Here is a 14969-nt window from a genome sequence, read left to right on the forward strand (position 1 = left end):
TTAATATTCTCATGAATTTTTACATAATGCTGGAATAATTGACATACTTGAGTTATCACACATAAAGCAGAAGAGTAAAAATTTGTTTAGAAAAAGGATAACATAATAGTTATAGTGAATCATGGTAGTAGAATTCAAAGACTAGTCAATGGGTACTTCTGGAAATGCTCTTTTCCTTATTAACATTCTTCGACAACATAGTAACTATTGCTAGTTAAAAAAAACAACTATTAAAGAGAGGGTCTTTCAAAACAACAGATTCCCCTTTTGAGCGAGCAGTACAAACTCTTCACCCTCAACTGGAGGCAATCAGCAGAGATTCAGGGCTACACATAGCACCGGACGGTACAAAAGCACTTTGGAATCAAAGTTTTCTTTTGACATGTGACAGTTTTCAACTTGAAACTTCTTTGGCTTTCCTCTCATCCTAAGATGACCTAGGAGAGACACTCCTCTTACTACCACATTTGCACCAGGCTGCCTCACAAATGCCTCTCCCGGTGGAAGCATGCATAGCTTCAGGAGAAAACTCGATTTCCTTCATCTTTTGTCCTCTTCTTTATCTTCTTCTTTCCATCTTCTCCTTGATAACTTGCTTAATAGCTTAGTTGAAGAAGAATGTTAAAGCCAAGAGGAATCATGAGATGCAGCAAAAATAAGACAGTGTCCCATCTCATTAAGATACCCCCTTCTTGATGGATTCCTCTAAAATAAATGTTTTGAAGTGGATTCTGCTTCTTGTGTGCAAAGGAAAACTAATGGAGGCAAGGATTAGAGATGACATTTGAAAGAGTTATGTCTTCTTTTTTTGTTTTTGCACTTAAAATTATTTCAAGTAAAATCTCAAATGGGTCCTGGAACATTTCTGAGAAAATGCATATGGGTTTTATCAGATGATAAAAACATCAACTTATATTTGGTAGTTAGGTGCTCTTAATGCAGCCCTCCCACAATAACCTGAGTTTAATTAGATAAGCCAAATCTACCTGAATTAATTTGGCTTTAGATTTTGATTAGCAAGTTTTTAGGAAAGTGAGGAATACTTGTATTTCATTTTAAAATCTTGGTAGAAACAAGGAGAAATTTCTTGGTAGAAAACTGAAACATGAATGCAAAGTATTTGCCAATAATATTTTAAAAGGAAATCTATACCAATCATAGGAACTGTTTGCTTGTCTTAAAATTAGTTCCTCTTTGCTGATTTTTCCATACATTCTAGAAACCTGAAACTTGAGTTGGTCTAAGATTGCAGTATACAGATAGCTTTGTGACTTAAATGTGTCTTTATTTATTTTAACACTCTAGGTATATAAATACAAACTAAAACTTATATCCAAGAAACCAATTTCCACACCATTCCCTATTTTTATTAGCACCCAGGAAGAAAGCAATACGTATGAGCTGTGCAGAGGGACAACACTGTAGAAACACAGAGTTTGATATGACAAGCCAAAGATACTGCATCTGTGGCTTATTTCGTAGTAACATTGACTGGTGTTCTCAAGCCACATAGGTCTCCTCCTCCTATGAAATCATTCTTCAATAATGAGATCATTTTAAATTACACAAACATGTTTTTGTTTTTTTTTTTTTTTTATAAAATCTACCCAGTGGAAGACAAGTCATTACTCCCAATATTGGGAGTCTGTCTCATGGTTCTATAAAATTCATAATCCTCATTTCTATATGATTACTATTGACCATTAGTTAATACTATGTGCCAATACTTAATACTGGCAATTCTACAAAAATGTATTAGTATCAAATAATGAAACTACTTTAAAAAATATCTTGTGATAAAGTTTCTTTTTTTGTATGCAATTAAAAAAACACTGTTCTTAAAAAAAAACACTGTTCTTTTGGAACTGAAGTATAATTTGAAGCTGGAGATGCAAGTACTATATCTGAACGGTATCTTTCACTTTATAGTGTTAAAGATATATATGAAGTATTTTTTAAGAGAAAGGGGAACTGGTGGACATGTGCCATAGGCCTAAGTATGAGAAAAATAATGCAATTATTATTATTTTTTTTACTTAGCTATCAAATTCATTATCCCTTTCTTATTTGGTTGATCTACTTTTGGTGTTAAACTCTGTGACTGATGTTAAATTGACAAAACAAGCTAGTATTTGAGATGTTACATCACATAGATGAACAGCACAACCATTTCTTGGGTGTCAAAGGCATAGGGACAAGGCACTGAGCATTGTATGAAGTGATGCATCAATAAAAAACAGTGTAAACCCATTAAAAGATTCAAGATTACCTGAAACAGAGAAATCTAATTTCATAAATAACTTGTACCTAACTTATACAAAGAGCTAATAATGCTCAAACAGGCTTCATGATGCAAAATACGCATTGTAGAAGAAAAATGATTTTTAAAAATAATTCAACGATTTTTTTTTCAGATTAAGGTCAATAAATTAATCAATATTCATTGTCCTGCATTCGTTAGCTACTAAGAAAACACATGGACTTCTCTATAACATCTTTCATTTACTTAAAGAACTGAAGCAACCTAACAACTTCTTAATGCTGTTTTCCAGATAAGGAAATCCAGCCTTGAAACTACTGTTACCAAAATGTTGTCTTTAAAGAACAGAGTTGTTAGTCTTTTGTTGAAACCCCAATGTTCAGTCTCTTGAAAAAAAAAATCAATTCTGCCTTGACCCGGAAGGGGAATCTGGGATTCTGATGGAAGTTTAACTTAGGATGATTTCAGGAACAAACCCCTGCCATGATATTTATCCAACATTTTTTTTAAGATGTGAGTTTTCTTAAGTCATCTGATTTTGGTTTTTCATTCACATAGTCTATGATGGCAGGATATACATGGCTCAGTAGGCCTCTTCACTTCCTTTCTTTTTGTCCCAACATTTTTTCTTGATGGGAAGGAGTTATAAAACAACCCAACAGAAGACCATGAAAATGTGCAGATGCCCTGGAATGTGATGGGACAGCCCAAGTTCAGTGTTTAATTCTAAACTGCAACATTCCATGATTTCCCAGTATTCTGATTCAACATGCCTTTCACAATCATTTCTAGAACTCCAGAAGACAGTATCTGGGGAGAGCTCAGTCAATGAAGTAGACAAGTGGTTTTCTTCCAACCTCACGAACTTGGCCTCTGCAAAAGTGTACAGAAACTCTGAATGAAAAAAGGAGGAGGAGGAGGAGGAGGAGGAGGAGGAGGAGGAGGGGTGAAACTGACACATGCCTCTGGCCTCTGGCCCAAAACCCAGGGAAAATTGTGAAGCCAGACAGGCAACCAGTTGCTTGCTCATTATGTTGATTATACTGCTGATTTAGCCAGTTGTACTTTGTTTTCCTGGATTATGACTTGTTTGGCAAGTTCACTGGAATTAATTCTCAAGTTCTCTTTTAATTTATTAAGCTCAAAGTCATGGAGAATCTTGATAGTCATTAACTTTTCTCGCTTAATTCTGTCCAGAACATCTTTTGGAACATCAGGGATCATCCAGGCCAACAAAAATTTGACTAAAAACACAACATGCTGGAAGAAACATAAGAGAAAATCAAGAACACTGTTAGAACCATCAAATGTTTAGCAGGAAGTTCTTAAAATTCATTCAATAAACTGTGCTCAACACAGAAGGTATGAAGAAAAAACAAAAAGATACCGTTCCTGTCCTTGAACTTTCCCAGAAAGACAAACATTAAACAAATATATACTAAAATGTGTAATTACAGAAATTTCAGTTGATCAGGAATATTAAATATGCTCTTTATCTGTGCTCACTTTTGAAAACCTAATAAAATATTTGTAAGGGGATTTTTAAAAATCGTCTAACTAACAAAGACAAAAGAAAGGAGGGAACAGTGGTAAAAGACTCAAGAGAGGGAAAAAAAAGCTGACACTTTGGGGCCCCTGGGTGTTTCAGTGGTTGAGTGTCTGCCTTTGGCTCAGGTCGTGATCCCGGGGTCCTGGGATTGAGCTCTGCATCAGGTTTCCTGCAGGGAGCCTGTTCTCCCTCTGCCTAAGTCTCTGCCTCTCTCTCTGTGTCTCTCATGAATACATAAATAAAAAAATCGTAAAAAAAGAAAAAGAAAAAGAAAGCTGGCACTTAAACTTCAATTGGTGATATGATGGTGGTAAAACCCAGTAAAACCCAGTAAGTCAAAAGCCAACTTTGTTTTAGATCTCAATAAAGCTCAGGAAAGATGGTCCTAAGGACTTTGAAGTGGGTGGGTGGAGTTGAAAACAAGAGGATTAGCCAACATTTGGCAAAAGGAAAAGTTGAATTTTCAGGAATTCTCTTCCATCGTCATCCAGGTACTATTTATCTCCAACCTTCCCCTGGCAGCAACTGAGTTAATTTACTTTGTGCAGAAATCAAAACAGAAAGCTGTGAACTCAGGAGCATCAGAGACAGTGGAGGATGGAGGAGAGGAACCAAACTGAAAACAGGGCAACTAAGTGAAATTCAGTGACTCCTAAGATCCCGAGTTTTCTTCTATCTTGCTCAGCTCTCAGAACACAGGCAGCCATAGAAGAGCTCCACAGAAAGGAGTTCGGAGGCCTTTTGTATGGGGAAAGTAAGTAGTCTATGAAATTAGAACTGCAAATACCAAAATTTTGTAGGTTTCAAATGAAAAGGTCCCCTCACTACCTCATCACTCTATGGTGAAAGCCACCAAGTGACATTCCTCCTGTACGCACACAAAGCCTATAATCAGTTTCATTCATTCATCCTTAACTACGAGCAGATTGCCTAAAATCAGCAAATACACAAGAAAGTCTTTAATGCAAAAGAAAAATATTGAAACAGACAAATAGAAACTAAAAGGAGACAGATAATAAAGGAGCAAAAGAACAGCAGAATAAAAAGACAAAAATATGGGACTGGGTGGCTCAGCAGTTGAGCATCTGCCTTTGGTTCAGGACATGATCCTGGAGTCTTGGGATCTAGTCCCACGTCGGGCTCCCTGCAAGGAACCTGCTTCTCCCTCTGCCTGTGTCTCTGCCTCTCTCTCTCTCTGTCTCTCATGAATAAATAAATAAAATCTTAAGAAAAAGAGACAAAAATATGAGTTCATCTACTTATAGGAGAAAAAAAAAATATTTACAATTTCAAAACAGGAAGTGTAACACCTGAATAGATCTTCAGAAAGACAGAACAGAGAAAAGAAGAACATAATAAAAAATAGTATGTATAAGCAAATTTCCTCAACTTGAAGGGTAGGCATGTTTTCAGGTTTACAGGGCTCAGAGAGGTGTCCAGAAAAATGAGTATTATCCAATAACAAGAAACAGTCTTGTGATGTTTCATAAAAGAAGGACTAGTGAGAGAATCCTTAACTCATATTGATTAATAAAAAGATCACAAACAAAGACTGGGGAATTGGAATGGTGTTGCATCTTATAACAACACCAACACTGACAGAAAATAGAGCACTGTCTTCAAAAATGTCAGAAATACCTAAATAAGGTTGGTTGAAAAATTTTCAGGGAAAATGACTCTCAATCTTGAATTGTAAACCATTTACTCATCTGTGAGGAAAGAAAAGAAATGTTCAACATTCAAGGTCTCAACAATTGACCACCCGTAATTTTCCTCAGAAAATTACTGAAAAATGAACTTCATCAAAAGAAACTCGTAAACCAAGAATGGGAGAAACACAAACTGCAGAAAATCCAGTTTTTCCAACAAGAGAAGGTGAAGAGAAGTTCTAGGATCCTGGTGAATCAGACCCTGGGATGACTGAAAACATTAATAAGAATAATAAAGAAAAATCAAGACAGCCCTGGTGTAACTGACCAGACTGAAAGGTGATCTAAACTTATGATGGAAAATATGGGAATGGAAGAGCGATAGAGTCGTACAGAACTGAGAGAAACAGAGACAGGAAAAATATGGGGAGGGGTATATGTAAGACTGCTCTCTTTTTCATCACGTAGAACTTGTGTGTGCTTGCATTAGACTTGGCTATCACTGAGCTTCATGGCACAGTGAGAAAGGGCCTGGCCTTTATTTCCCTCCCTTTCTGGACCTCACGTCTTCTGATACGGAATGACACTATGAAACTTACCCAAATCCGTGCTCTGCATTTGTTCTCTTTTAATGTGTGCCTTATAACCTAATAAGACTAGATATTCCACAAAGAGGGAAACACAATATAGTGGACAGAGCCGGGGCTTGGGAGTGATACACCTAGCATTGAAACCCAGCTCCAATATTGGCTGATTATCTTTAAACCCGCTGTAATTCTGTTGAGTCTCAGATTCATTTTTTTTTTCAGATTCATTTTTCAAGAGTGAATAATAAAGTTTAACTTACAAGGTCATTATTATAGTGTCTGGAACCAGTATGTAATAGCTGTTCAGCAAAATCAGTGGGTTCTCTTGTCCTTTTCCCTACCTCGAGGGAAGAGGCCGTATTTTTTCTGTTCTCTCTATTACCTTTATATCTTCAACAATAGTAGGTGACTAACAGGCAACAATCCATTGTGCTGAAAATATCCCTAAGATGCTTTTCAGGACAATGAATCCTTCCTTCAAAACAATTCGCTGAGATAATACTACTTTTCTGCTGAGAAGATACCTTTAGAAATCTGAAGGGAAAACACAGACTAACTGGAATGCAAGTTAAAGAGAAGCTTACTTCCATAACGATGATGAAGGTCATCTTGGCAGCGAGGACGTGCCAGTACTGCATATTATGAAAATATTTCTGTTCATGATCAGGAGGGTATCTGTAATCTCTGTACCTGAAAAAAAAAAAAAAAAAAACAGAATTAAATAAAAAATTAACTATAGCTTCAAATAGAAGACCTAGCACAAATTCTTATTATTTCTTGTAAGAGACACTTTTAATTGACTACAAAAGTAAAGTCATAGGAAGGTAACTGCTATTATGATACATTTCTTTTTTGTACAGATAAAAATCATGGCCACATGTTACTTATATTTAGTAGTTTGGTGCAGCAGGAGACACAAGTGAAACTTCTCTCCTGTCCTTCAAATTTCCCAAAAGAGTTAGCAAAACTCCACTCCCTCTCTTCCTACTCTTTAACACACTTAACTGAAACACATGGTCTCCTGTCATTAAACTGAGGAAATATGCTAATCCTCATCTTTTTTGGTCTTTTGAGACTGGGACTTGAAATTGTTGACCATTTCTGTTTTTTTAAAACTCTATTTTCTTTTGGCTTATCTGACACTGCATTGTTTTCATTTTTCTTACTATTCTTCTGGACTTTTCTTAGTGCTCAACTTTGTAAGCTCACTGTTTTCTACAAAGTTGCTAGGCATTGATTTCTTCAGAGATTTAGTCCAAAGAGGAAGTGATGAAATCAAGAACTGACACCTGTCCATGCTCTTACACACTATACTATGACTTCTCTATCTGCAAATCTAAAAATTTAATAATGGTTTGGTCTACCTGTGTGTCCACCAACATTTTGCTGTCTCTTTGCTGTTTTGCAGATGAAGCAGCTCATTTAAGGTTTAAGTGGTCTTGATGTACTCTCTCTACATATGTATATGTGTATATATATGTATATATATGTTATGATCTTTAGGTAGTATACATATAATTTTTATATCATATATACTTATTATATACAATCTTTGAATCATAGAGAAAAAAGATCCTCACAGTGTATAAGACGCTGAGTGTGGAAACAAGTTCACAAATCTAATCACATGCTCCCTGCATGGAAGAAACCCTTTAAGTGGGATGGGTAGTGAATTTATCATCCTACTTCTCCTTTTCTCACTCTATCTCTTTTTAAGAACATATAGTTAAATTCAAGTAGGTTAAATGCATATATAATAAATCTCTCCAGTAAATTTAGAAAAGAAACAATTCAAAATTGATATTATCTTTATCCATAATACTCTCTTACTTTTGTACATTCTACTTTTCCAAATCAGATCCATATGATGAGTGAATTCAAAAATTGATGCATTCTACCCAGGATATTTAGTGCCCCAAGTAAACCCTTCACATTGAAAGACATGGAGGAAATGGAGAACTTAAAAAATACATTTTACAAAGCAAAATTAAAAGCTAAGAAAACAAGAGGAAACCTGCAAGTGGTGAAGTCCCGTTTTTCCCAAGGTGCAGTGTGGTTTGGAAAATCAGCTATCAGGAATGTTGACAGGCTATCATTGACATATCCTTTCATGGGCTCAGTGGCATCCTTTGAGTAGGCATAGTAGTAAACTAAACGGGGAATGATGTCCGATGTAAATGCAACAATAAAAGCCTAAAAGACAAGGCAAGAGGGAAACCTTGAGCTAACAATTTGGTTTTTAAAATCTGTGATTTGCGTATCTCTCAGTCCTATAGGGATGCAAATGTAAATGATTAAAATGCTATTACAAATCACGTTTATGTATGAGTCTCTCTTCTAAAACATGAAATAGTCCTTTCAGAGTGTTATGATTTGTATTCCAAAATTTCCCAGCTAAAGAGTGGCCTAGGTGAAAACTGAACCTAAATGCATGTAGCTCCAAAAGCTATTCTCTTTCCACCATGCCTTGTTATTTCTTATTATTTGTTTCACAGCACATTTCTACTGTCCTTAACCAAATTTATTTGCCTGAACCAACACCTTAAGCTAGGACAGTGTGTGCTCATGAGTCCTTGCATGCGTGTACAAGTGCACACACTGGTAGGTGGCTGGTGGGAGGCAACGGAGACAGAGAAGATCATGCCATGGTAAATTTCCCACAGGTCACTGCAATTAATTTCAGTATTTGATCCTATAGGAATGGTATTTTCCCATCCTTCCCTAAGCTCTGGGATAGTATAAAGAGCACATTTCTTTTAGGTTAGGTAATTCCACTTAAAACCATCTGGTGGGGATCCCTAGATGGCTCAGTGGTTTAGTGCCTGCCTTCAGCCCAGGGAGTGATCCTGGAGTCCTGGGATCGAGTCCCACATCAGGCTCCCTGCATGGAGCCTGCTTCTCCCTCTGCCTGTGTCTCTGCTTCTCTCTTTCTGTGTATCTCATGAATAATAAATAAAAATCTTAAAAAAAATAAAACCATCTGGCTCTGCCTTCTACATTTTTAGTGGTAGGTTTTTAAAAAACTTTTAAGATTACATCTGTAGCTACTGGTCCATTCAGGTTTTCTATCACTTACTGAATAAACAGGCAGTTTTTATTTTTTGAAAAGGTGACAATTTCAAATAGATTTTAAAATTAATTGGAATAAAGAAACATACTGGTCTCATAATTTTCTCACCTGTATCTTATAACTCTTTTTTTCTTAATTAAGATTTTCAGAGTTTTGTTTACTTTATATGTCTTTTCAATAAGCCAACTCTTGATTCACTTAGAAATTATACTGCTTTTTATTTATTTTTCAATTTTATTATTTCTGATTGTATCTGTATTAATTCTTTCTTACTACATTCTGTTGATCAGTTTTACATTTTTAAGTTTCTGAACTCATGCTCATCTCATACTTTCAAGTCTTTTTAATAATAAAGGCATTTATTGCTATGAATTTTTCTGTAACTGTGGTTTTAGCTAATTCCTATAGGTTTCCATCATTTTAATTAAGTGCTCTTTATAATTTCAATTTTGCCTCCTCTTTATACAATAAAGCTTACTTAGAAGTGATAGTGTTAGGTGGTTAGATTCTTTTATTATCTTTATTATCAACTTCATTTTTATACCATTATTGTATGTAAATATATATTGTAAAAATTTCTGCTTTGGGGAATTTAGTTTTATCATCATTATTTATCATCATAAGTGCTCCATAAACATAACACATAAACGTTGTATATTCTCTATCTGTAGCATACAACTTCATGTATAATCAAGCTTTAACTCTGTTATTCCAATCTTTTTATACCACTACATCTTTTCTGTCTACTTTGTCATATGCTGTCAAACTGTATCGTGGTTATTTCAAGGAGACAGGTTTTACAATTTTCCTTGTATTTAAGAGTTTGCATGTCATAAATTTCTCTATGTCGTTTAGTGTACAAAAGTGTAGGGAATGGGGGCACCTGGTGGCTCAGTCAGTTAAGCATCTGACTCTTGATTTTGGCTCAGGTCATGATCTCAGGGTCATGAGATCAAGCTTGGTGTCAGGCTCTGTGCTGGGTATGGAATCTGCTTAGGATTCTCTCTCTCTTTGCCTCTGCCCTGACCCTGACCCCCATTCATTCACATTCTCTCTCTCTCTCTCTCAAAAAAAAAAAAAAAAAAAAAAAAAAAGTATAGGGATGATTTATTGTCATGGACTGTCATCATGATGAAATCAACATAAAGACTGAGTTAAACACCATTCACATCTCCCCATCCCCAAGAAAACAAAATAAAATACAAGGCCTTCCAAGCAAAATAGGTCCACTTACATTAGTTGCAACAGAAAGGACAGTCATTCCATAAAGAATGTCTTGCCAAACACCTATGCTATGAGCTTTAGCAGCTACGGGTCTCCTGTACTGAGTTGTAAGTTTCCAGGCGTCCACACGGATCTCTATAATGTTATTCAAGAGAGCAAGGAGAGGAGCCAAAGGAAAAGAGGCCACAAATAAGGTAACAAATCCAAACTGGATAACTGTAGGGAAAAAAGAAAAATTACTGAACTCATTATTGTGAAGGAGAAAAAGGAGAAAACTCTGCCCAAATCTTGCAACATCCTCATTTTGGAGGACTCTACACCAGCAAAATGCTCCAGGCCTCCTTCCATTTGCCCACTTCCTCCTCCTCATTGGAAACAATAGTGACTTCGTTGCTTGCTAGAACAGAAAGGAGAAACTGGGCGCATACAGCTCAGTTCTGTCCTTGCTCTTTCTTTTGACATCTACTTGCCTGAGGAAAGCATCTCTTCCTGTTAGATAAGAGATTCTCTTTACTCTTCTTAAACGTAGCCTTTTATCATGGGCTACATTTAGATCAATGTTGGTCTAGTCTTTACACTGGTATTGGCATATTAGTGGGGTAATCAAGTTTTTCTATCCTGCTGAATCTTTGAGATGAGGGATAATGACTGATTCATTTGTATGCTTCCAAGAGCCAGATGTGTTGGGTATATAAACATATTCAACTACAAGCCTTATGAACAAATACACTGTTTAAGGTTTGAAGACGCTAACAGATGAAAAGGCAGTGCAAAGGAAGATACTTAAGAATAAATCAGAAAATGAATCATCTAAAGCATTAGAAACATATAAATTATATGTGGGCCAAGAAAGTATATATTTTTCTGCAATGAGGTATTTGTTAAGGTCTCGGTCCTCTATACTATCTTGACATCTTTCTAAAGAAATGTTATTCTCTTTTCTCATTAAGACCTAACACCAATGTAAGTTAGCTTCTCTTCCCATTTTATATAGTCCTCTATTTTTAGATGAATCTCAAGTGTTTCTGGATTTCAGCTTTTCTCACAGGAATTTCTCAAAAGAATTAGTCTTGCCATTTACTAAACCAACTGAACACCTCTAGTGAACTAAAAGAAAATTCAGAGGAAATGTTCAGTAGAAACAGCTTGGTTCAAATCCTACATTTGTAGGTTCAAATCCTACATTTTTTATCTATAATCTTTGTGGCCCATGGCACAAACTGACCCATTCAAATTTCAGTATTCTTTAAAACAAAATGCAGTGAATAAGGATTACTTGTGGAATGTTTCAAGATTAGGGATAATGTACATAAAACATCTAGAATTAACTCAGCTATGTCTCAGTAAATGGTAGTTAATTTTCTTATGAAAATTTTATTTCGTTTTTTAATTTCAGTGATAATCCCAAATTCATTTATGCACAAGTGGATTTGATACTTATACAATTAATTAAAAAATGCATCCCATAAAGCAAAGACTATCCAATTTTACAACCAGCTATATGAAACAGACTTCTCCTGACTTGTCCTATTTATCTATTTCAATCCAGGTATTATGTGTATGTATCACAGTGGAGAATCAGTAACAATTTTAGGTCATTTTTTCATTCCACCATGCTTCTATGGGCCTTGAGAGTAAGTTGAGAAAATTATCCTCCTTAATTCACCAGACAAGCAGAGAAATAACTAGAGAGGAAATATTTAAATGGACTTTATAAGCAGCCTCTATCATCATCCCTCCTAAAATTTCACCTCAAAATCTCTTCTCTATTCAATCTTTAGCATTTTTTATGCATTTCTTGTGTTCAATGTGAACTTCCCCTGCACAACTGTTTTTAGCCTGGTTCTTTTGAGCCTAAATGTATGTCAGGAAATGTCCTTCAACTTATTCTCTCTCTCTGGACTGTCAGTGAGGCGAACAGGAGAGTTATGCAAGCTAATTTGAGACAGGAGTTGAGAAGTGAACCTTACTTTATTTGGTTCAATAACATTCACATTCAATTGATAGGAAAAATATCTCTAACATTGGTGTTTTGAAACCAAACTTTATTCTGCATTCTATCTAGTAAGAAATATGTCCATCCACCTGTCTTTTCATCCACCATCCAATGATTTATTGGGCACCTACTCTGTGCAAGGCAGGAAGATACAGTAAGTTTCAAGACAGTGGTTAAAAATTACCTGTTTCTAAGTACTCATAGAATAGTCCAAGAGATCCAAAAGTTTCAAGGTCATGATCTTGCTCCCATCGACTGTACAGCTTTTCAGAGTTGGTCCGAGCTTTTCGACGTCTCCACCAATTCAGAACCATACTGTCAGAAGTGATAAAAGTAAATGAATGATTAGAATTTAAAAGAGAGGGGTCAGATAATCAGAGTGTTAGATCTAGAAATTGGCAGTAAGAGAGGCTAAGTAACTTAAGGTCACAAAGCAAGGAGAGGTATGACTACAGCTAAAGTCGAAATAAAAATCTAGTTGTTCTTTTTACAACACCTGCTGAGGTCAAAGTTCTTTATTGGGGTGATAAGAAAATAAGACAACCCTAACTCTCCCCATGGAAATGTATTTACTCAGAGACGGTTTTGTTAAAGAGCATGAGGAGGAGAGGGTCATCATAGGACTGCTTTTTTCTAATTTACTAACCTTTATGTTGCCATGATACTCAGAAGGATGCTCAAGGAAATGAGAAATTGGTTACAAGAGAAAAACATAACAAAGGACCTATAGAGGCTTATCAAATATGTGGAAATAAATGCAGTAATCCTAAACAAAATGTCACCTAACTTATTTCCATACATTTATAAAATGATGTATCATGATAATGCTGGATTACTTTAAGAAACAAAAAGGCTTTTTTATTAGAAAATCAATGTAATAAATGAATTAACAGAATCAAGTAGAAAAACATAAGAACATGTTGACTAATGCAGAAAAATACATTCAAGTACCTATTAAAAACTATTTACAATAAAAGCAGGAAAAGAAGGAAATTACCTCAGTCTGATAAAAAACATCTACCAAAATCCTGAACATCATTCTGAACAGGGAAAAGTTAGAAGCATGTCCTTTAGAACCAAGAACAAGGTAGGTCTGTGCATGATCACATTCAAGAATCTATTAGATGCAGCAAAGGAAACCACCAACAACTAAAAGATAACCTACTAAATAGGAGAAGATATTTATAAATGACATATCTGATAAAGGGTTAATATCCAAAATATGTAAAGAACTTTTACAACTTAACACCCAAAACACAAATATTCCAATTTTAAAATGTCGACATGAATAGTCATTGCTCCAAAGAAGACATATAGATGGCCAACAGACACATGAAAAGATGCTCAACATCACTCATCTGGGATATACAATCAAAATCACAATGAGATATCATGTCATACCTGCCAAAATGACTAAAGTAAAAAACACAAAAAAACAAGATGTGTCAGCAAGGAGGTGGACAATAAGGAACCCTCTTGCATGGTTGGTAGGAATGTAAACTGGTTCCGTCACTGTGGAAGACAGTATGGAGGTTCCTTAGAAAAGTAAAATGAACTACCCTATGACCCAGTCATTGAACTCCTGGGTATTTTCCCAAAAAACACCAAAATGCTAATTCAAAGGGATATATACTTGTACCCCTATTTTTATTGCAGCATTATTTATAATAGCCAAGTTATGGAAGAAACCAAAGTGTCCCCTGATAAATTAATGAATGGATAAAGAATATGGGGTAGGGGTGGCTGAGTTGGTTGAGTGCCTACCCTTGATTTTGGCTCAGGTCATGATCTCAGGGTCCTGGGACCAAGCCCTGTGTTGGGTTCCATGTCCAGCAAGGAGTCTGCTTGAGATTCTTTCTCTTTCTCTCTCTCTCTTTCTCTCCCCCTCTTCCTTTTGTCCAATCTCCCCACCTTTTGTGCTCTTTCTCTCTCTAAAATAAATAAGTCTTTAAAAAATATGTGATATGGGGCAGCCCCGGTGGCCCAGCGGTTTAGCACTGCCTTCAGCCTGGGGTGTGATCCTGGAGACCCGGGATCGAGTCCCTCGTCAGGCTCTCTGCATGGAGCCTGCTTCTCCCTCTGCCTGTGTCTCTGCCTCTCCCTCTCTGTGTGTCATGAATAAATAAAATCTTAAAAAAAATGTGATATGTCACACACGTGCACGTGCACACACACACACACACACACACACCATGGAATATTATTCAGCCATAAAAAGAATGAGATCTTGCCATTTACAACAACATGGAAGGATCTAGAGAGTATAATGCTAAGCAAAAGTCAATCAGAGAAAGACAAATACCATATAATTTCACTCATATGGAGAATTTAAGAAACAAAACACACAGATAAAGGGAAAAGAGAGAGAGAGAGAGAGAGAGAGAGAGAGAGAGAAAAACCAGACTCTTAACTGTGGAGAACAAACAGATGGTTACCAGAGAGGAGGTGGGTGAGGGGATGGATGAAATAGGTGAAGGGAATTAAGAGTACACTTATCTTGATGAGCACTGAGTAATATATGGAATTGTGGAATGACTATATTGTACACCTGAAATGATTATAATACTTTATGTTAACTACACTGGAATTAAAATTAAAAAAGAAAAAAGAAAGACATCTTACTTGAATAAAGTA

At 36.0% G+C, this 14969-nt stretch overlaps 1 protein-coding gene across 5 annotated transcripts in view; it reads right to left on the reverse strand.

Annotated features, from left to right (window-relative positions):
- Window positions 1-1264: 1264 nt before the first annotated feature.
- The window catches only part of ANO5 (anoctamin 5), a 93808-nt gene continuing 80103 nt past the window's right edge, over window positions 1265-14969 (reverse strand). For 4 of the 5 annotated variants that reach the window (XM_072793770.1, XM_072793768.1, XM_072793769.1 and 1 more), the window contains 5 exons: window positions 12520-12650; window positions 10350-10555; window positions 8060-8238; window positions 6630-6735; window positions 1265-3520 (listed from right to left, as the gene is read on the reverse strand). In XM_072793770.1, the coding sequence (XP_072649871.1) occupies window positions 3299-3520; window positions 6630-6735; window positions 8060-8238; window positions 10350-10555; window positions 12520-12650 (844 nt within the window). In that variant the 3' untranslated portion in view covers window positions 1265-3298. The remainder of the gene's footprint in view (window positions 3521-6629; window positions 6736-8059; window positions 8239-10349; window positions 10556-12519; window positions 12651-14969) is intronic. The other variant, XR_012015459.1, reaches the window with a different exon arrangement.

This window comes from Canis lupus, chromosome 23 (assembly GCF_048164855.1).
Source record: "Canis lupus baileyi chromosome 23, mCanLup2.hap1, whole genome shotgun sequence".
Lineage (NCBI taxonomy): Eukaryota > Metazoa > Chordata > Mammalia > Carnivora > Canidae > Canis > Canis lupus.